Raw genomic sequence first — 19,383 nt, forward strand, 5'->3', positions numbered from 1 at the left:
TAATTTCTTTCAGCAGTTATTCTTAGCATGTAACCCACATCACGAACATCCAATGAAACTCAGCTTTTCTAGGTCCTTTTTTCATGTTTAGGTTATTAAATAAAAATATGTAAGCCAAAAATTTGTCCAACTAGTTTTATGTGATGCCTTGAAAATATTCAAGTTGCTCCCATCTATTTTCGTAAGATCGGGGCATGAGTTTAATGTGCTTGTAAGCCTTTTGGTCACTTGCAGCTTAATAGTGCCTTACAAAAACTCACATTTGTGTTCCACTGCTCCTTTTCTACAGCAATAAAAAATTAATTTTCTAAATCAGCTGAAATCTGAACTGCAAGTTTTGACATTCCTAAGAATATGGTTCAGTTTTTGCACAATTATTTATTACCAACACTATTACACTTTACATCTTTTACTGTTTATACTGTTGTGAGCAGATTCATATCTTTACTACCGCATACTGAATATAAAAACTTTCCAGTATATGAGACCTCAATGGAGATAACTTTCAACAATTTATGCTGCCACAAGCTATGTAGGCATATACCCAGGATTTCCACGCAGAAATCAAAGTGTATTCCATAACAATGCAAATAACTTAATTAGTTAACAAGCTAATCAGTGCTGATAACTGTGCCATTACAGAATACACCCGTTCCATGCCTAATTTAGGCGTCAGGATTTACACCAGGTTTTACTTGGCATAATTGACCACGACTAAATGTTATCACATGGACTGATGCTCAATGTATTCTATAAAATGCAAGGAAATTTAGGCTTATTCTATAAAGTACGCCTAAATTAAATCATACTTTATAGAATACGCCTAAGCAAATTTCATTTTGGCGCCAAATTTTTAGGTGCGATATACAGACTCTAGTCCTTAATACTCAGGGACTTTATAGCAATTTTCAGAGGGAACCAGAAATAACTGTTTCTTTGAAAATTACTTATAAGAACACAAGTGTCTGCATCCTCTGTATCTGCTTTATCAGTAAGAAGTGAAAAGAGGGGCAAAACACTGCTTGTATATTTGTAAATCCATTTACTCCCCTGACCTAAATACCCCTTCCCTCCTTGAAATACCTCTTTATAATCTGTTTAAAAGGTGCATTGTTAAAATTCCTACATACTTTTATTATTATTATTTGTAGCATTTGTATCCCACATTTTCCCACCAATTTGCAGGCTCAATGTGGCTTACATTTGCCGTAATGGCGATTGCCATTTCCGGGTAACAGAATTACAATTGGTAATGCATACGTGGAACAGATAACGGCATACCTACATACATGGTAACATACAAGTAGCATAGCATATTTGGAACAGAGAGGTAATCAGTCAAGTGGTAAGATTCTATTTGTGTCTATGTCATGTAAAGTCTTGTTATTTAGTATTTAAAATGGATGTTTATGGTATGCCTTCTTGAACAGATCTGTTTTCAGTTACTAATCAGAAGGGCAACCGAGGATCATCCCTCCCCCCCCTCCCCCAAGCAATCTAGCCATTAACTAATTAACCAGCTACACCCTTTGAAAATGGTCAATACGTGGCCACATATAAGCAACTGGTAATTTGTGTACAAACACACACATCTAAGTGGTATCACTTACTTTAAAACCAATAACAAATCAAACCTGGTAAATCAATACTCATGCTTGATTGTGGATGTTTTGTTTAAAATGTTATGCTTTGTTTTTAAAATTTTACATGGACTAGCTCCAGCCTATATAGAAGCTATGCTGGAGATCAATGGGTCACCTAAATCATTGTGTTTATCAGATAAGCTCTTTTCATCTAGAGATAATCATTAAAAAGTAGCTATAAGAAGTTAAAACAAACAAACGCTGGAACATCTTATTGCGGAAATTAACTCCCACAATATATTCATGCTATTTAAGTACATAAGTAATGCCATACTGGGAAAAGAACAAGGGTCCATCGAGCCCAGCATCCTGTCCACGACAGCGGCCAATCCAGGCTAAGAGCACCTGGCAAGCTTCCCAAATGTACAAACATTCTATACATGTTATTCCTGGAATTGTGGATTTTTTCCAAGTCCATTTAGTAGCGGTTTATGGACTTGTCCTTTAGGAAACCGTCCAACCCCTTTTTAAACTCTGCTAAGCTAACCGCCTTCACCACTTTCTCCGGCAACAAATTCCAGAGTTTAATTATACGTTGGTGAAGACAAATTTTTCTCCGATTTGTTTTAAATTTACTACACTGTAGTTTCATCGCATGCCCCCTAGTCTTAGTATTTTTGGAAAGCGTGAACAGACGCTTCACATTCACCTGTTCCACTCCACTCACTATTTTATATACCTCTATCATGTCTATTTTATATACTACCTTTAAACATATTTTGAAAACCTGGTTGTTCAAAGGTTACTTGGAATTATGGGGAATGCTACTATTTTAAAACAATTTAAAAACTGGTTATCACTATTAATTTTATACGTATTGCTGTTGTAATTGTTTATTTTTATGTATTACTAATCTGCTGCTATGCTTTATAATCTGCCTTGAACTAATCTGATTAAGCAGATATAATAAAGTATCCAAATTAAATTAACCACACCCCGTGAAAGCAGAGTTGGCTAAACATGTCGAAATGACTAAACATCTATGTGTTCCTGTGTGTATTTGTGGTTTCTTTTTTTTTTTTTTTTTTTGGGGGGGGGGGGGGGGGGATTTAGTAATCATTCACCCTAATTCAATATAAAGAGCACAAAATTCTGCTCACAAATTTGGGCATGCACCCAATTTGTGTGTGAAGTTTGACTGACAAGCCAATTAGCGCCAATAATTGGGTGGTAATCAATTATCGGCATTAGCTGGAATTTAAATTTACATGTGCATCTTTAGGTGCCAGGATCTGTGCGTAACTTTTATGAACAGATCCAAAAAGTGGGAACGGTTATGGGAAGGGTATGGACAGATCAAGTGTGTTCCTGAAATTTGCATGCAGTGTTACAAATAAAGAAGATCTACACCTAATTTAGGCAAAAGAATTTACACCAGGCTTAGCGCTAATTTTCGATACTGATTTTTTGGCACCACATACCAGAGGCGTAGCTACGGGTGGGCCTGGGTGGGCCCAGGCCCACCCAATTTCAGCCCTGGCCCGCCCACCCACTTTTCCTCCAGGCCCGCGCCAGCCCCAGCTCCCATTGCCAGCCACTGCTGCTTTTCCTGTTGAGCAGCAGGGCTGACGCTACAAAAAGAAGAAGCACTGAGCTGACTGAGCTGAGCGCCGCCGCCAACGACAAGAAAAAACATTAAAAAAAAAAAAAAAAGCGCGGCACCGCAGGCAGCCTCAAAGCATTGGCTGCTGGCTCTGCAGGCTCCTCCAGTCTCTTACGTCACTGCCCCTGCTTCGCTCCAATGCTTCGAGGCTGCCTGCGGTGCCGCGCTTTTTTTTTTTTTTTTTACATTTTTTCTCATCGTTAGTGTTGGTGGCGGCGCTCAGCTCAATCAGCTGAGCGCTTCTTTTTGTAGCTGGGGCTGGCGGGCCTGAATTGGGAGAGAGAAAACGGAAGGATGGGGAGAGAAAGAGGGAATACAGACGGGAGGATGGCAGGGAAAACGGAAGGATGGGGAGAGAAAGAGGGAAAACAGACGGATGGGGAGAGAAAGAGGGAAAACAGACGAAAGGATGGGGAGAGAAAGAGGGAAAACAGACGAAAGGATGGGGAGAGAAAGAGGGAAAACAGACGAAAGGATGGGGAGAGAAAGAGGGAAAACGGATGGATGGAGATAAAGAGGGGAGATGGATGAAAGGATGCAGAGAGAAAGGGGAGAGACTGGAAGGATGTGGAGAGAGAAGGGACACTGAACAGAAAAGGGTAGAGAGATAGACACTTGTTAGAAGAAGGGAGAGAGAGACATTAGATGGAAGGATCAGGAAAGAGGGTAGATGGATGGAAGGATGGGGAGAGAAAGAGGGAAGGGTAGGGAGAAAGAGGTGACACTGGCTGGAAGGATGCAGAAAGAAAGAGGGGAGTACTGGAGGATGGGGAGAGAGAGGGGAGACACTAGAAGGATGGGGAGAGAAAGAGGAGAGCTGCTGCATGGAAAAGGGGAGTAGTGAAAGATTGGAGAATAAGAGGAAGGGGCATGGGGAGAACAAGGGTGAGAAAAAGATGAAAAGCCATAAGAAGATGAAGGAAATTAAAGAATGGATAGTAAGAATGAATTAAATCTGGACACAGAGAGGCAGAAAAATATTGAAGAAAACAAAGAAAAAGGAGAGAAAAATGACAAATGGCCAGGAAACCCTGGCAGAAGAGTTAAGCGAAAACGAAGGAAAGCAGAATCTAGACACTGGGAGCAACACAATGAGAAAAAGTAAATGACCATACAACAAAGGTAAAGAAAATAATTTTATTTTTAATTTAGGATAAAGTAATATGGTGTTAAAGTTTCAGAGACCAATACTTCCTTCCTTAGGTCAGGAGAGGATACCGTAACAGCATTATACTGACCTGAGGCAGGAGGTTTTGGCCTCTGAAAGCTCACTGAAAAGGATGTTAGGCTATTAAATAAATTGTCTGAAATCTGATGCACTGAAAAGCAGCACTTTACCCTGTGTGACAAATGTATGAGTGTGACTACATTTTGCTGGGGGAGGGGGGTAGAGAGAAAATTTTGTGCCCACCCACTTTGGGTTCAGGCCCACCCAAAATTGTCAGTCTGGCTACGCCACTGCCATATACAGAATTTAGGGGTCCTTTTACTAAGGCATGCTAAAAGGTGCCTACGCTACCTTTAGCATGATTTCCCATTTGCTGCTGCCTTTAGTGATCCAGTAAAATGGCCATGTTTATGGGATTAATTTTTTTAATGGCCACGTGCTAATTTCCGCATTAGCGAGTGGACATTAATGTGGAAGCCCTTACCGCCACCTATTTTGGAGGTGATAAGGGCTCCTGCGGTACTCCTACACTAAGCGGGTAGCACGTGGGAATGTGCTCATAGAACCCAATTAGCGCAGGCACACCTGCTCTCTGTCCATAGGCATGCCTCCCGTGCTGCAAAATAAAAAATATTTTTCAGTGTAGGATCACTGTGTGCTAACTGGACTACCACCATGGGACGCCTCAAGAGTGTCCCACAGTAGTAGTCTTTTAGCACATGCCAGGCCCGCGTTAGGCCTACTGCGCCTTAGTAAAAGGGCTCCTTAGTCCTTTTTGCCTGTTGCTTATGTAAGCTATATATTTATTTACAACATTTATCCCCATATTTTCCCACTAAAATCTGAGTTCAATGCAGCTAACAAGCTACAAGAGGACAGTACAAAATATGAAATATAAACCATAATCCCACACACATCAACAAGGGAAAGAATCGTAAATAAATATGCAAATGGGGGGGGGGGGGGGGGGGGGGGGGGGGAAGGAAGAGAAAAAGAAAAAAAAAAACTAGGCATCAGCATCAATTAACAAATTTTTTATACAGGAAAAAAATTCAAAATCTTGTGAAAAACTAAGTAAGCATGCTGGGATCTAATGTATTTCAGCAAGAAATTCCACCACTTACCTTGGTAAGAAAAAGTAGCTTCACCTGTCTTTTGCTGTTTTTAGGACAAACTGTAGAAATCTGTCTGGCATCAGCCTCGGTTCCCTTGATGCCGAATCTTCTTTCAGTCTTTTGACATTTTCAGGACACAGACCATGTAAGTCTGTCCAGCATCAGCCTCAATTCCCACTACTCTTGCCCAAGATAACACCTCAACAGCCATGTTGTGTTTCCATCCTCTTTCTATTTAGGCATCCCCTGTGTCTATCCCACACATTTTTGAATTCATTCACTGTTTTTGACTCTACCACCTCTCCTGGAATGGCACTGCAAGCATCTACTACCCGCTCTGTAAAAATGGGCTTTCCGATGTGTGACGGAACAGTGTGTTTTAAGTCTGTGAAACTGCCTTAATTCTTTAAGTGTATTTCTCTAGTTTGCCCAGCAGGTGGTGCATGTTATGTTTTAAGTTGTTGCAAAGAACTGACCTTTCCTTCTTTAGTTAACACAGACAAAGGAAATGCCTGCAGTGATGTAACCAGCTATTTTTAAAACCTGTTGTTTTGGGCTCTGATTGGTCCAGGAGCTCATTTTCATTTGGATTTTACTGGCTTTTCCCCATGTCTTAGCCAGGAAGAAAAGAGAGCAAGATCTTTTTGCTGAGGCTCAGTGAACAATTATATGTCCTATCCTCCTAGGTACTTTTTAGAAAACAAACAAATGCTTCGTTAGTGTTATAACTGATCCATATTTCAGTTACCTGTTATTGTTCTGCTGATTGCACTTTCTATGTTTCACTGTTCCATTTTTTAAGACAATAAGCAATTTTCAGTTTGTTGACTCTGCTGTCTGGACTGATAAAGAATCCTGGTGATTTGTGTTGGGTCTGTGAGTGCTTTCCGGCAACTGTGGGACCACTGGGAGTGTGGCCTCCAGTAACCTAGAAATCACTGGGGATAAGTTGAGAGCGGGAGACTCATCCAGAGGCGGTTGGGACCCAGTCAGTGGGAGGAGGGTGCTAGTGTAAAGCACAAGCAGCAGGTGCAGGCAGACCTGAGCTGTGCTGGGGATAGAGCCTCAAGGTGGCTGCAGGGTAACCTCAGGCGGCTAGCTAGGTGTTTTGTGACGTTTCTCCTAATACTTCCCTACAACCTCTATTCATATCCTCTAGTTCTACTGCCCCTATATCTCTGGAACAGGTTTGTTTGAATATTAATACCTTTTAAGTACTTAAATGTCTATCACCTCTCTCTCCTTTTCTCTAGCGTACATATATTGAAGTCCTCCAGTCTCTTCTCATACGTTGTAGAATTGTATTAAAATAATATATTGGATAAGCATTAATATGCATTTCACCCTAAACATGGAGCAGAGAGTTTGCTTTTGACTGTTTAATTCTTTGTTCAGAGCATTAGATATTAAATATATCTAATAAAAAACCAACCTCTTCAAAATGGCCTACCCCAACGACCCCATGTAAACCTCTTCACCCAGCAACACAGCATGACTATAATCGTACTGGACAACACACAATCTTTATCCCTTGCGACCCTCTACTTATAACTCAAACGATCACTATACAACCTTGTATCTGTTATCAACTGACTGGGCAAATGCCTTGACGGTACTATGTAAGCCACATTGAGCCTGCAAATAGGTGGGAAAATGTGGGGTACAAATGCAATAAATAAATAAAAAATAAATAATAAAATAATACCAAAAAATATAAAACTATAATCAGCGTTTAATATGTCACACAGTATTTTGTTGGTTAGATTATTTACATGCAACATAAATAGAAGTGAAACCATTTCTCATTTATCTGACAGATTTCAACATGTTTCTTTTAAAGTAGGGGTGGGCAATCTCGGTCCTTGAGGGCTGCAACCCAGTCGGGTTTTCATTATTTCAAATACACACAAGATCTATTTTCATGCACTGCCTCCATTGTATGCAAATAGATCTCATGCATATTCATTGGAGAAATCAAGAAAACCTGACTGGGTTGCAACCCTCGAGGACTGAGGTTGCTCACCCGTTTTCAAGATAACTCTTCTTACTGGATGCCTTTACATAATGATGTCCCTGCATTATCTACTACTTTGTGTAATGTTTTACATATAATTTTTATAAGTCATCTGTTTGTGGATTTGAAATTAAGTTACTGTATTTATGACGACAATATTTTAGTATTTTACTGATTAGGGAAAACCAAGTAAGTAGCTCAGAGAATGAAGCTTAATTTATTTGTTACTGTTGCTTGGTTGGCAGAAAGGACAATCATCTTGCTCTCAGCCTGATAGACAGAAGTGTTATTGACTGATCAAGGGAAGGTGGGTCAGCCATCTCAACTTATACAGATTAACCGTGTTCAAATGAAATCTGGAGATTAGTTATTTGGGGGTCCGTACAGATGCAGAGGCTATTTGAAGGCTATGTTGAAATATGTGTTTTATTTGGTTTTCGTCAGTTAAAACCCCGTTCATTACAGCAGGATCTGGAATGGGGAAATGGAATGGGTCTTGATATACCACCTTTTTGTGGTTTTTTTGCAGCTACATTCAAAGCAGTTTACATAGTATATGCAGGTACTTATTTATACCTGGGGCAATGGAGGGTTGAGTGACTTGCCCAGAGTCACAAGGAGCTGCAGTGGGAATCGAACCCAGTTTCCCAGGATCAAAGTCCACTGCACTAACCACTAGGCTACTCCTCCACTCCTGTCTCATCTACTCTATCTTTATAATTCCATTTTCATGGGTTTACCAAGCACTTGGCTCAGAACTATCAGAATTATTTTTAGCCTCTCTCAACGTGAGCATATTTTCTCTACTTAGTAAAATTACAGGGGGGGGGGGATCACTGTTCCCTCTAAGCTGTGCACCTTTTGGTAAACGGCTATGCAGCAGTTCATCCCCCTGCACGCAGCAGACACTAGGAGTGATCCATACCTCCCGCACCCCACCCTCCGCTACTGCTTTCCAGAACCAGCAACGCAAAACAAAATACTACCATTGTGGGACCTCCCTGTACATACTTGCAGCTGTTGGTCTGCCCGGTGACATCATTTATTGTTGTGGGGCAGAGCCAGCTGCCACTAGTATGTATAGGGAGATCCCGCGGTGGCTGCATTTTGTTTCACTGCTGGTTTGGGGAAGCAGCAGCAGTGGGGTGTAAGGGTGCAGATATTGGATGGAAGTAGTAAAAGAGAGGGGAAACGCTGGACAGAAGGGGGAAAGAGATTTCATATACCGCCTCTCTGTGTTCAAAATGGGGTGTGTGTGTGTATGTATAAAAAAATTAGATTTGAGCCTACTAGAAACAGAAAAAAAAACCCTGTGTATGTATGTGTGTATATATATATATATATATATATATATATATATATATATATACACATAGACACACAGGGTTTTTTTTTTCTTTTTCTAGTAGGCTCAAATCTAATTTTTTTATACCTGGGCAATGGAGGGTTAAATGAAGAGGGCACATGCTGGATGGAAGGGGAATAGAAGGGGACAGACACTGGAAGGAAGGGAGCAGAGAAAGAGGGCACATGCTGGATGGAAGAGGGGGGATGAAGAAAAAGGGCAGTTGCTGGTTAGAAGAGGGAACAGAGGAAAGATGCTGAATGGGGAGGGGTGGGGAAGAGCCTGGGAGTTAGTGAGATACTGGGGGAATAAGAGGAAGTGAAATAGAGTTGGGGTGAAGCAAAGAGGTGGCAAGCTGAAGGTAGACAGTAAAAAGAAGGACTGGATAGAAAAAAATAATTAAATCTGGACAGAGGCAGAAAATAAATTAAAGAAAGCTGAAAGGAAAAAGAGAGAAAAGTGACAAATGAACAGGAAATCCTACCGAGAGCGTTAAGAGAAGATGAGGAAAGCAGAGACCAGAGACTGTGCCCAAGGCAATTGAAAAAGAGTAAATGGCCAAAGGTCGAAAAAAGTTTGTATTTTCAGATAGAGCGGTGAGGTGGTGACGATATTCAGTTGATATTAGGATAGCTCTTAGGACAGCTTTATTGTTCTCCAAGTTATCCTGATAACTTGCTTCTCCGCTCCGAATTGTGCCTGGACCAGCATCCAGATAGTGCCGAGATGGTCTGCTGTAAAGATATTCATCGACACTATCTGGACAGTACCACTGAACATCGCAGAGGCATTTATCTGAATAGCAGGAGCTACTACCCAGATAAATTTTTAATTAATTGTGTCTTAAATGTATAGTTATAATATTAATGTCATTGCTTTTATAAAAAAGCATTTTTTTAAAGGAAAAAAAACTGCCAGGATTGGTAAATTTAAAGGAATGAAACCTTTATTGTGCTAAGAACTACTAAGCTGGAGACTGAGCTATAGCCATTGGAAAAAAAAAAAAAAAAAAGGACAAGTGAATTTAAACCAAAAAAGTTCCCTACACCTTTAATCCGGTCATTTTTTTCTTTCTTTCCACAGACAGCATGTTTATGTGGCTGGGAAAGGAAACGCCTTCTCATTGGCTGGCAGCATTAGCCTTTTCCAATCTCCCAGGCCTGACTGCACCACCTGTGTGGCACACAGAGGCACGACTAGCCCCAATGACAGCGGATCTGAAAATGGATCTCCTACACTGCAACACAAAATGTGATGGCCCAAATGATTCTGTAACATACTTGATATTGTAATCATGGTAAATGAATGCTTTAACTGAGCATTAAACCATCATTATAATGTTCCAATTATGGTGCTAAAATTAACTTACCCAAAACTATACTATTGCCTTGCAAATGACTAATGACTTTTATATTTTTGCATTATGGACAACAGCTGACCTGTACATTTTTATAAACTTGCCTTTAAAAATGTTTTACCTTATTGAGGTCTTCATGAAGTCCATCCATTAAAAACAGAAGTAACTCTTGTGAGTCTTGTTGGCTGTATCCTGCAAACTGTTCATTGATCTTCCCAATTGTGACTTTAAAATCTCTTGGACTAACGTATCTGTACTGCCCCGAACATAAAGCTTTCATTATTATACCAAACTCCTCAGCCACTTCACCTTTATGTCCCAAAAGATTTGACCTATGCAAATAAAATAAAATACATTACATTATTATTAGACACCAGTAACTATTTATATTAAAAATAAATCTTACAAATTTGTATTATATTATTTTTATCTGATTATGCTTCAAAGACTGAAAATGATGTACTGTAATGGTCTTGGAAATTTACAGAATAGTGCAAGCTTTTCTTTGAATGTGATATGTTTAAAAAAATCTGTAAGACCTCCAATCAACCCTATCTTGCACAATCTCAGACCACGGTTCTTGCTGCCTTTTAACTATTTCTTTGTAAGCCACCATCCTTATGATTTAAATTCTCATTTTTACCTCCTAAACAACTGGCACATGCCCATCCTGAACCTTCCTGGATTCTTCTCACACTTCTGAAAAATCAGTCTTCAACTTATTTCTCTTATCTCTATATTTAAGCACTTTCCTACACCATTTCACATTAATGGAATGAATTTCCTACTGAACTCTGCCACTTTTCTAACTTTTCAATGCACTCTCATGGCTAAGTACTTCTGCTGCACCTTCCAGTGCTCCTTAAAAGGTGGTTGGAAGGATGTTTTGAATGTGACTGCATTTCATGAGACTTCTGATCCTGCAAATGTGACTCTAGCTACAGTACCAGTTGATTTTGCTCTTACCTCAGATAGGGAATAGATATTTAAGCTAACTTTTTTTTTTTTCCGGAATAGGGGAAATTGTTTTTCAGTTGTAAAATTTTGATGTTTCCTGATTTTTTACCCAAGACCCAAAGCAGAAAGATGCGTTTTTTTGATTCTTCACCCTGGAGTCTTGCAGTTAGGATGGTTTTTTTTTTTTTAAAGTTCCTTTGTAAATGCGTTATGAACTGAATTTCATTAAATATGTATTTTTTGAACCTTCACATCCGATATCTTTCTTGACTATTAGGGGCTTTGTTGGAGATAATTAGCTCCCCTGATTACCATTTCTTCTTGAGGCACTCTAATCTTGGCATGGGGCATTTTGAAGGGGCTAGATACGGTCTGTTTTCCCCTGATGTGCTAGGTTTCCTTATTTTTCCCATAAGAACTTTGATCCCCCAACTTTGTGGGCTTGTGCTGTATCCAAGTAGTTTCTTTGTAGTCTTCACTCCCCCCCCCCCCCCTTTGACAAACCTTCAGTACAAGTAATTGCTTGGTTTGTAATTGTTTTATTCTATAAAAGTAAAGAACACTTGTTACCTGTTAATATCATCTTGGTAGTTATTTTTATGAAAATATTCAGCCAGATATGGAGTGTTACAGAGACATTGTAATACTGAATTCATATAACAGGTATTGCCTAAATTTCGAAGTCCAGTGAGAGCTGCTCCTATCCCCCCAAACACAGGATTCAGATTACGAATTTGAGATGCAGACAACCTGGAAATTTCAGTTTTAGCATGAACAACTGGTCTGGAAAAAAAAAAAAGAAATATATACCATTATTAACCTGAGCTCTGTAACAATTCGTATCTTTTCACGTAAACAGATCATACAAGTTTGTTTTCATAATTAAAATATTTTCTAATTGCTCTCTCAGTAGCTTCTTTAGATGACTCCGCTTGAGTAGTCTCTTCCCTAGAGACATCAGCCCTGGTAACTTACCAGCTGCAATGACGCTAGCAACAGTCCTCCAGCCACCTAACCTGCTGCTCCTTCTCTAACTCATGCACCAGCTCAGCAAATCTCACAACGCATAAGATTATTAGTACAGCCAGCCTGCAAACGTTAAAACCGATTCTTGATTGCGATGCTAGCACTGTTGAGCAAGTTGCTGGGAAGGAGGTCTTAATGACACAAAACACACAAGGGTTGTCGAATCATGTGCCAAAGTGGGGGAGTGGGGAAACATTTACTACATGGAACAGCTAGTAATGTCATGGCTAATTTTAAAGCTATCCAACAGCAGGTGCATGGACTTCAAACTCAAAGAGAAAATTAAAAACTGGAAATATAAGAATAGGTATAATGAAATGTATTAATTTTAACATAAAAAGCTAATTTAGAATGGCCATGTTTTGGCATTCCCTTGTATCAGGGATAAAATAAAAGCTTCTAAAAAAGAAATTTGATTTTAATACTTTATATACTGCTTAATACAAACTTAATACATACAATAGGTACAAATATAATTAAAAAATACAATAAAAACATTAGTTTACCATTATACAGCAGCAATTACATTGGGAAATAAAATTCATTAAAAAATATAACTACGCTCAACTAATGAGATAATTCTCATAAATTAGAAAACATCGCTACAAAACTGAATGGTCTTGTATTCTTTTGTGGGGCCATCAAGGTTCTAGATCAATAGTGGCTCTGTGTGCTAAGCATCAAGAGTGATATCCCACCTTGTTAGTTCAGGTGATATATTATCATCATCATATTTTTAAGTTTAACATTTTAGTCCATGGTATATTTTATATTTTATAAAAAGTCCATTACAGAACAGACACTGAGACTCTGCACTGCTCGCTTCCTGCATTGCTACCAAAAGTCAAGTTTGCTCATTTTGATTTTTTTTTAATCAAGGATATATTTCAAGTACTTCTGATCATCTATTTGCTAATAACGTTTCCTTTTTCTATTGTTTCATTCTGCGCTCTGATTCAGCACTGTGTTGTTTACTAGGATAATGTGCACCTACAAAAAAGATTGCTTTAATGCAAAGACATTTTTAACAATTTCATTTTAGAACAGTCCTGGGACCCTGATGCAGACTGCTACTGAAACAAACACGTACACTTTTCAGGTTAGCATTTTATAATTAACAAATTTCTTTATACCTGTTTTTAAATTTCTAGTTTTAATAAAACTTCCTCTTCCAATAATAGACCATGCTTCCATTGTTATTAGATAGATTTTATTTGCAGTTTTACCTCTTTTTGTAAACGTTTTGTAAACTTCTGCCTCATAGCTAAATAAACTTCAGTAAATGTAGGATTAAATCAATCATGCATCCATCTCTCCCCATGATGTAACATACACTTAATGAGACACAATGATTCTTACATTTTTAGAATCTATTACAACTTACTTATTTTCACGATTAATAGTGGGAATCACAGGCATTTTTTTCTTTTCCTCTTCCTTAATAGCTTGGGTTATGTCAGGTGATGAGTAGGAGCGCTTCAGTTTAGAGAGATCACGGTCCCTGTCACTAGCAGCTTGATGCTTGGCTTTAGGAGTTGGGGGAGTGGAAGGAGGAGTAGATGGAGTAATTTCAGGTGGATACATATGGACTGTATGTGTTGGAGAGTGGTAGTAACGGTACGTTCCAGTAACTGAATCAAGAAACTAGTGTGGGAAAAGCAGATTGAAAGTTTAAAGGTTGCTAAAGTTACCTGTGTAGTTTGACAGTATTACAATACAAAAAATAGATTGACAATCAAAATTAAATCAAAAACCAGCCTGGCCCCACCCCCCACCACCGAATAGCATCCACTCCCTCATCCCCACAACTAGGCAGCCTTTCTCTCCTTCCCCCCTCCCCCCGGTAACCAGACAGAACCATTTTCACCCAAAACCAGAACGAGACCAAATACAGATTTTAAGCCATTTTCAGTGCCAAATCCAAAATCTGGTGGGCCTCTAATGAAAAGGTCACATATATATATTTTGCACCATTCAAATGTGTTTATGTTTCACTGGTCTAAAGTTACTCCCTTGATTACTACCAGTTAACAGCTCAAAAACATATAAATGAACACTCAAAAAAACCCCCCCAAACTACTGAATTAACGTATCTAAAATAAGAATCCATTACGGTTTTTGATATCTGTATACTACCTTCACCCAGCCTTCTGGAAGTCCTGGTACTATTCTCCCCATTTCCTCACTTCGTGCTCTCATCAATGGATCTCTCTAGGGATTAGGAAAGAACAAAACCTTTTAGTCAAATGACATGGGAAAATGAGATATCATCATATACATGCAATTCTTGAAATGCAGGAAAGCATTAGGAGCAGTTTTAAATTATGTACTATTAAGGGATGGGAAGGGATTTTGGATTTAGTTCATGTTTTTAGCAGTAGGTCATGGGTGAGTTACAGTCAGGTACAGTAGGTATTCTTCCTGTCCCTGGAGGGTTTACAAGTTTGCACTTGAGGCACAAAGTGAGGTCAAGCGAGATGCCAGGTCAAGTTTAACATGGAGTTACTGGGCCAGCTACATGCTTTTATTAACAGATTGCAGCTGGATCAGTGAGCAATGCACAAAGGGGCTTTTTTTTTTTTTACAGTTCACATTGGCAGACAACGAAAATTGCATGCTAAACAATGCTAATGAACTGATCAGTATTAAAATGTGCATTCCAAGTGATGCACAGCCATTTACGAGCCATGCACAAAAAGGCCTGCCTACTGTTAGTGGGAGAAATTTTACGGGAGGTTCAGCCATAGCAGGCAGTTACTTCATGTAGACTGTGGAAAAAACATGTCTTTGGAGCCAGGATCCTCTTGGATTAAAAAAAAAAAAAAAGACTAATGTCCACCATGTCCTGGACAGGGCTGCTGCAGAAGGCCACAGGAGACTTTAACCATACTTCAAGGCAGGACCAGCCAAGCTTCCATGTTCTCTCAACAGTGAATGGCAGCAGGTTGGGGCTATGTGCAGCATGTGCATTCCCCAGCCACCCTTGGCTAACTTTGCGGTAGAAAATGCTTAAAAATTAAAAAATCACCCCTTTCCCTCTGGACCCAGATGTGGCACTTTGCATCAAAAAAGTAAAAAAAAAAAAAAAAAAAAAAAAGACCCAAAAGCTACCCACGGCTTTCATACACACAGCTTATATAAGAGTATAAAAGTTGTGGGTAGCGCCTGTTCTGAGAATGCGCAGAGCAGACCCAATTGGCTGTTCTACGCATGCGCAGCTTGTTGACTGGCTTCCCTCTACTCGGTAACTTTTACTGAGGATCTCAACGAAGATGGATGTTTCCGGGGACCTTTGTGCATCTGCTCCTCAGTACTATGAACTGGATGAAAACTGGACTGCCTGTGATGAAGAACACTGAGGCCTCTATGTGATGAAGTTGAGCAAACACAGCAAGATTGAAAACTGGTCTTTAATTTGAAACGGAGAGGAATCAGGTGTAGGATTTCTTTTTTTTAAGAGAGGCCATACGAGGGTATATTTCTAGGTAATCAGCACATCACCAAACCGAAGACTTAGATTCATCAGAGAGAGGATTATAGGAAACGGACCTAAAGATGGGATCCAGTATGAAGGAAAAGGCTCAAGGGAGCAGAATGCTGGTCTTGAAGAGATGAGTTTTGAGACAGTAGCTAGACAAACTGACTATTGAAAGATGCCCATCAGTGAGAAAAATATGCAGAATTCCATGACGCTAGAGGCAGGTGGTATTGAAAGTAGCAAGGATAAGGAGGGAGGGGTAGTGAGAGAGAGAGTGTGAAGAAAAGTGAATAATCAAAACCAAAGCCTCAGATTAGTAATTTTAGAGCTAAAGTGCAACGGAAATAGCATCAAGATTCTCAGGAACTGGGGGTGAAGGCCCAGAGGTCAGAGAGGAGACAATGGAAAAAAGCTCCCTAAGATGGTTGCCAGCTTATATTTTTCTAGAAAGAAAGCGCACTGCTATCTTTACATGGTAGAACTTACAGGTCATCTTAAAGAAGACAAGATTGGTGGAGTCCTCAAATGCTGCTACTGCCTTTCAGACTGCTGTGCCTGATGCTTTAACAGCTTGAGTCCCCAGTAAAACCAGGGACAATGACGGGCAGAAGGGCGTGATATGGGTTTCAAAGGAGCAACTGAATCTAAGGCACAGCACAGGACGCAACCTGGGCTGCTCAGGTCAAGTCAGTGAAATTCATGTGAAAAGATGGAGGGTAGAGGGTTCAATTTAGCTCAGGTGCTGAGACCGGGCAGGAAGAGCAACAGATTACAAAGGATGAGAAGTGGTAAGAGTATTTAAAAAAAAAAAAAAAAAAAGACTAATGTAATCAGACCAAGAGATCAGGAGTGAAGAGAAGAAGGTAAATCTAAGGAGAGAGTGTGGATTAGAGGACAACTAAAATATGGTCTGCAGAGTGAATGGAGAAGGCAGGAAGTTGATGGCAGAGCCCAACCCCCTACAGCCACTGCTGCAGGTAGATCACTCCTCTAGGCTATATTAAAAAGGCTTCCCAGAGAAGTAAAGAAGCAAGGGAACATAGGAGCAGGAGGGAAGAAGAAAGGAGGGCTGGTAGAAGTAGGATCTGATTCTCCTGTTCTAACCTTGTTCTCTGCCCCTGCTCAACAGAAGGCTGCTGGAGGCAGCAGCTCTGGAAGCACGTTTACAATTACCTTCTACCAGAGGCAGCCAAAGCCTGAACTTTGAGAGCCTGATCAACCTGGGGGAACCTCTACCAATAAAATGCCCAATTGTTCATAATTATATCTGTATATATTGTGAATTCCTAGTAGCGCTATAGAAATGTTAAGCGCTAGTACTTACCCTAGGTCTTTCGGTATCTCCTTCAGCATTTTCCCTCAAAATACTTTTTTTGTTTTCAACTCCATTTTCCAGGTTTTCTTTAATCTCTGTATACTGTAACATATTGGGGGGGGGGGGGGGGGGGAAGACACATGGTAGATTCCAAAATGAAAATTTAATTGTACCTGAGAAATGAATACACTATAACATGATTACATAAGTTGTAAAACCCCATCGTTAATTTGCCCCTTAAGCATGCGCAGAGCAGCCAAGCGTTATGCTGGCTGCTCTGAGCATGCCACAAACGTATTAAACCTACGTAGGTTGCTTACGTCAGACTGGGGCGCGCGAGGGGGGGGGGGGGATCGCAACCTGCAAGCCTTTTAGCTCTCTGATCTAGCAGAAGAGTGCAGTTGAAGATAACTCTAAAAAGAACGACCCTGGTAAACCCCCTTTTGTAACAAAAGACCTCTTTGCAGCTTGTTTATAGTACTGGGAAAATTGGCTTCAGGGGATAGCAGAGATTGTTAATTTTCAAAGCTGTGGGAGAAGGAGAGAGAGACAGGATTTTTAAGCTGCAGGGAGAAGCAGTATGTTTAGTTTTGTAGTGATGCAGGGGGAAGCGGAGAGCCACGTGTTTGTATCTCACTTTTCTTTTTAAACAGGCCGGCTTGGATTTTTATGGTGCAGGGGGCAGCGGGGAGATGACAGCTCATGCCTTAATGTGAGAGAAGATCCACCGGTAAGTGGAAAACTCAAGCACCCCACGGTAAAAACAAGAATGTGTAAAAAAAGTGGGAGTACGACCAAGGAAACCAGAAACTGGAAGATGTTCTTGACAACAATTTATTGAAAATTTGAAGACTCGACACGTCGTGTTTCGGCCGTCAGGCCTGCATCAGGAGTCTGCTGTGCAAAGTGCTGCAGAGCAATGACGATGGAAAACCTCTAAGGATATATCAGTAGTCTTTTGCACGGAGAGTTGCTAAACAATGATGAGGTTGATTCTTAAGAAGTAGCGTGGTAGTCTTAAGAAAGACTGTTTTGAAAAAGTTCGTCAGGAGCGCTGCTCGCACTCTTTACAGAAAAGGTGGCGGATGTGTGGAACAGCCTCTTGGTGGAGGTGGTGCAGATGAAGGTATCTGAATTCAAGAAAGCTTGGGACACGCACAGAGAATCTTTATCTCTTTCTCTCTGCCAGCTGCCTACAAAATCTTTCTCACGGATGGAGGACCACTGTTTTCCTGCCACACATCCGCCACCTTTTCTGTAAAGAGTGCGAGCAGCGCTCCTGACGAACTTTTTCAAAACAGTCTTTCTTAAGACTACCACGCTACTTCTTAAGAATCAACCTCATCATTGTTTAGCAACTCTCCGTGCAAAAGACTACTGATATATCCTTAGAGGTTTTCCATCGTCATTGCTCTGCAGCACTTTGCACAGCAGACTCCTGATGCAGGCCTGACGGCCGAAACACGACGTGTCGAGTCTTCAAATTTTCAATAAATTGTTGTCAAGAACATCTTCCAGTTTCTGGTTTCCTTGGTCGTACTCCCACTTTTTTCAGCTCATGCCTTAATGACAGGTCTGAGCGCATGTAAAATTTCTGACGGTAAATGATTCGTTGCAATCGTCAGTATGGTTAGTGCATTCCGAATTGTCCACATTTCAATGGTAGTTTCTCGTTTGCATTCCGTTTTCGTTAGCTGCTTGCTTCGTAGGAAAAAGGCCTTTAATGCATGCAACGGTTAGGCATTTCCTTCGTTAAAGGGTTGTTAGAGGGTCGTTAAGGTTTAGTGCATCTAGCCCTGAGAAAGAATTAACACAAAGGAAAATTGAATTCTTTGATAATCAACTCAGGCGTAACAACCTGAGATTCCTAAACTTTCCCAAGACTCCTTTGATATCAGCTACGGAAATGCTAAAAAAATATTTCTTTGAAGTACTTGCTATTCCTAAGGAAGCTATACCTCCAGTTATAAAAGCTTATTACAGGAGCTAACACAGCTCAAGTGGAAGCTCCGGAATTGAAATTTATCACAATTTTTAGAAACATCCTCAGAAATGATTACGGAACGTACGACTTTGCTTGCCTCTTTCGCATTTGAGTCTGATAGAAATCATGTATTCAGACTTTACTTCAGACATATTTCAGCCCAATTTCTGGGATCAAAAATACAAATTTTTCCTGATCTAAGTAAAACTACTCAGAGAAGGACAAGAGAATTTCTGGGACTTAGATCTCGGGTTCTCTCTCTAGGTGGCACTTTCAAGTTGAAATATGCTTGTAGATGTATTATTTCCTTAAATACAGTATTCTATGTATTTTTTGAACCAGAAAAAATGAGGCAATTTATAATTGCTAAAGAAAGTG

General features: G+C 40.1%; 1 protein-coding gene across 4 annotated transcripts in view; it reads right to left on the reverse strand.

Moving 5' to 3' along the window:
- Positions 1 to 19,383, reverse strand: part of USP8 (ubiquitin specific peptidase 8) — a 121,545-nt gene that overhangs the window by 27,179 nt on the left and 74,983 nt on the right. For all 4 annotated transcript variants that reach the window (XM_030189597.1, XM_030189596.1, XM_030189595.1 and 1 more), the window contains 5 exons: positions 17,031 to 17,123; positions 14,365 to 14,439; positions 13,613 to 13,872; positions 11,773 to 11,985; positions 10,367 to 10,577 (listed from right to left, as the gene is read on the reverse strand). In XM_030189597.1, coding sequence (XP_030045457.1) covers positions 10,367 to 10,577; positions 11,773 to 11,985; positions 13,613 to 13,872; positions 14,365 to 14,439; positions 17,031 to 17,123 — 852 coding nt within the window. The remainder of the gene's footprint in view (positions 1 to 10,366; positions 10,578 to 11,772; positions 11,986 to 13,612; positions 13,873 to 14,364; positions 14,440 to 17,030; positions 17,124 to 19,383) is intronic.

This window comes from Microcaecilia unicolor, chromosome 1 (assembly GCF_901765095.1).
Source record: "Microcaecilia unicolor chromosome 1, aMicUni1.1, whole genome shotgun sequence".
NCBI classification, from domain to species: domain Eukaryota; kingdom Metazoa; phylum Chordata; class Amphibia; order Gymnophiona; family Siphonopidae; genus Microcaecilia; species Microcaecilia unicolor.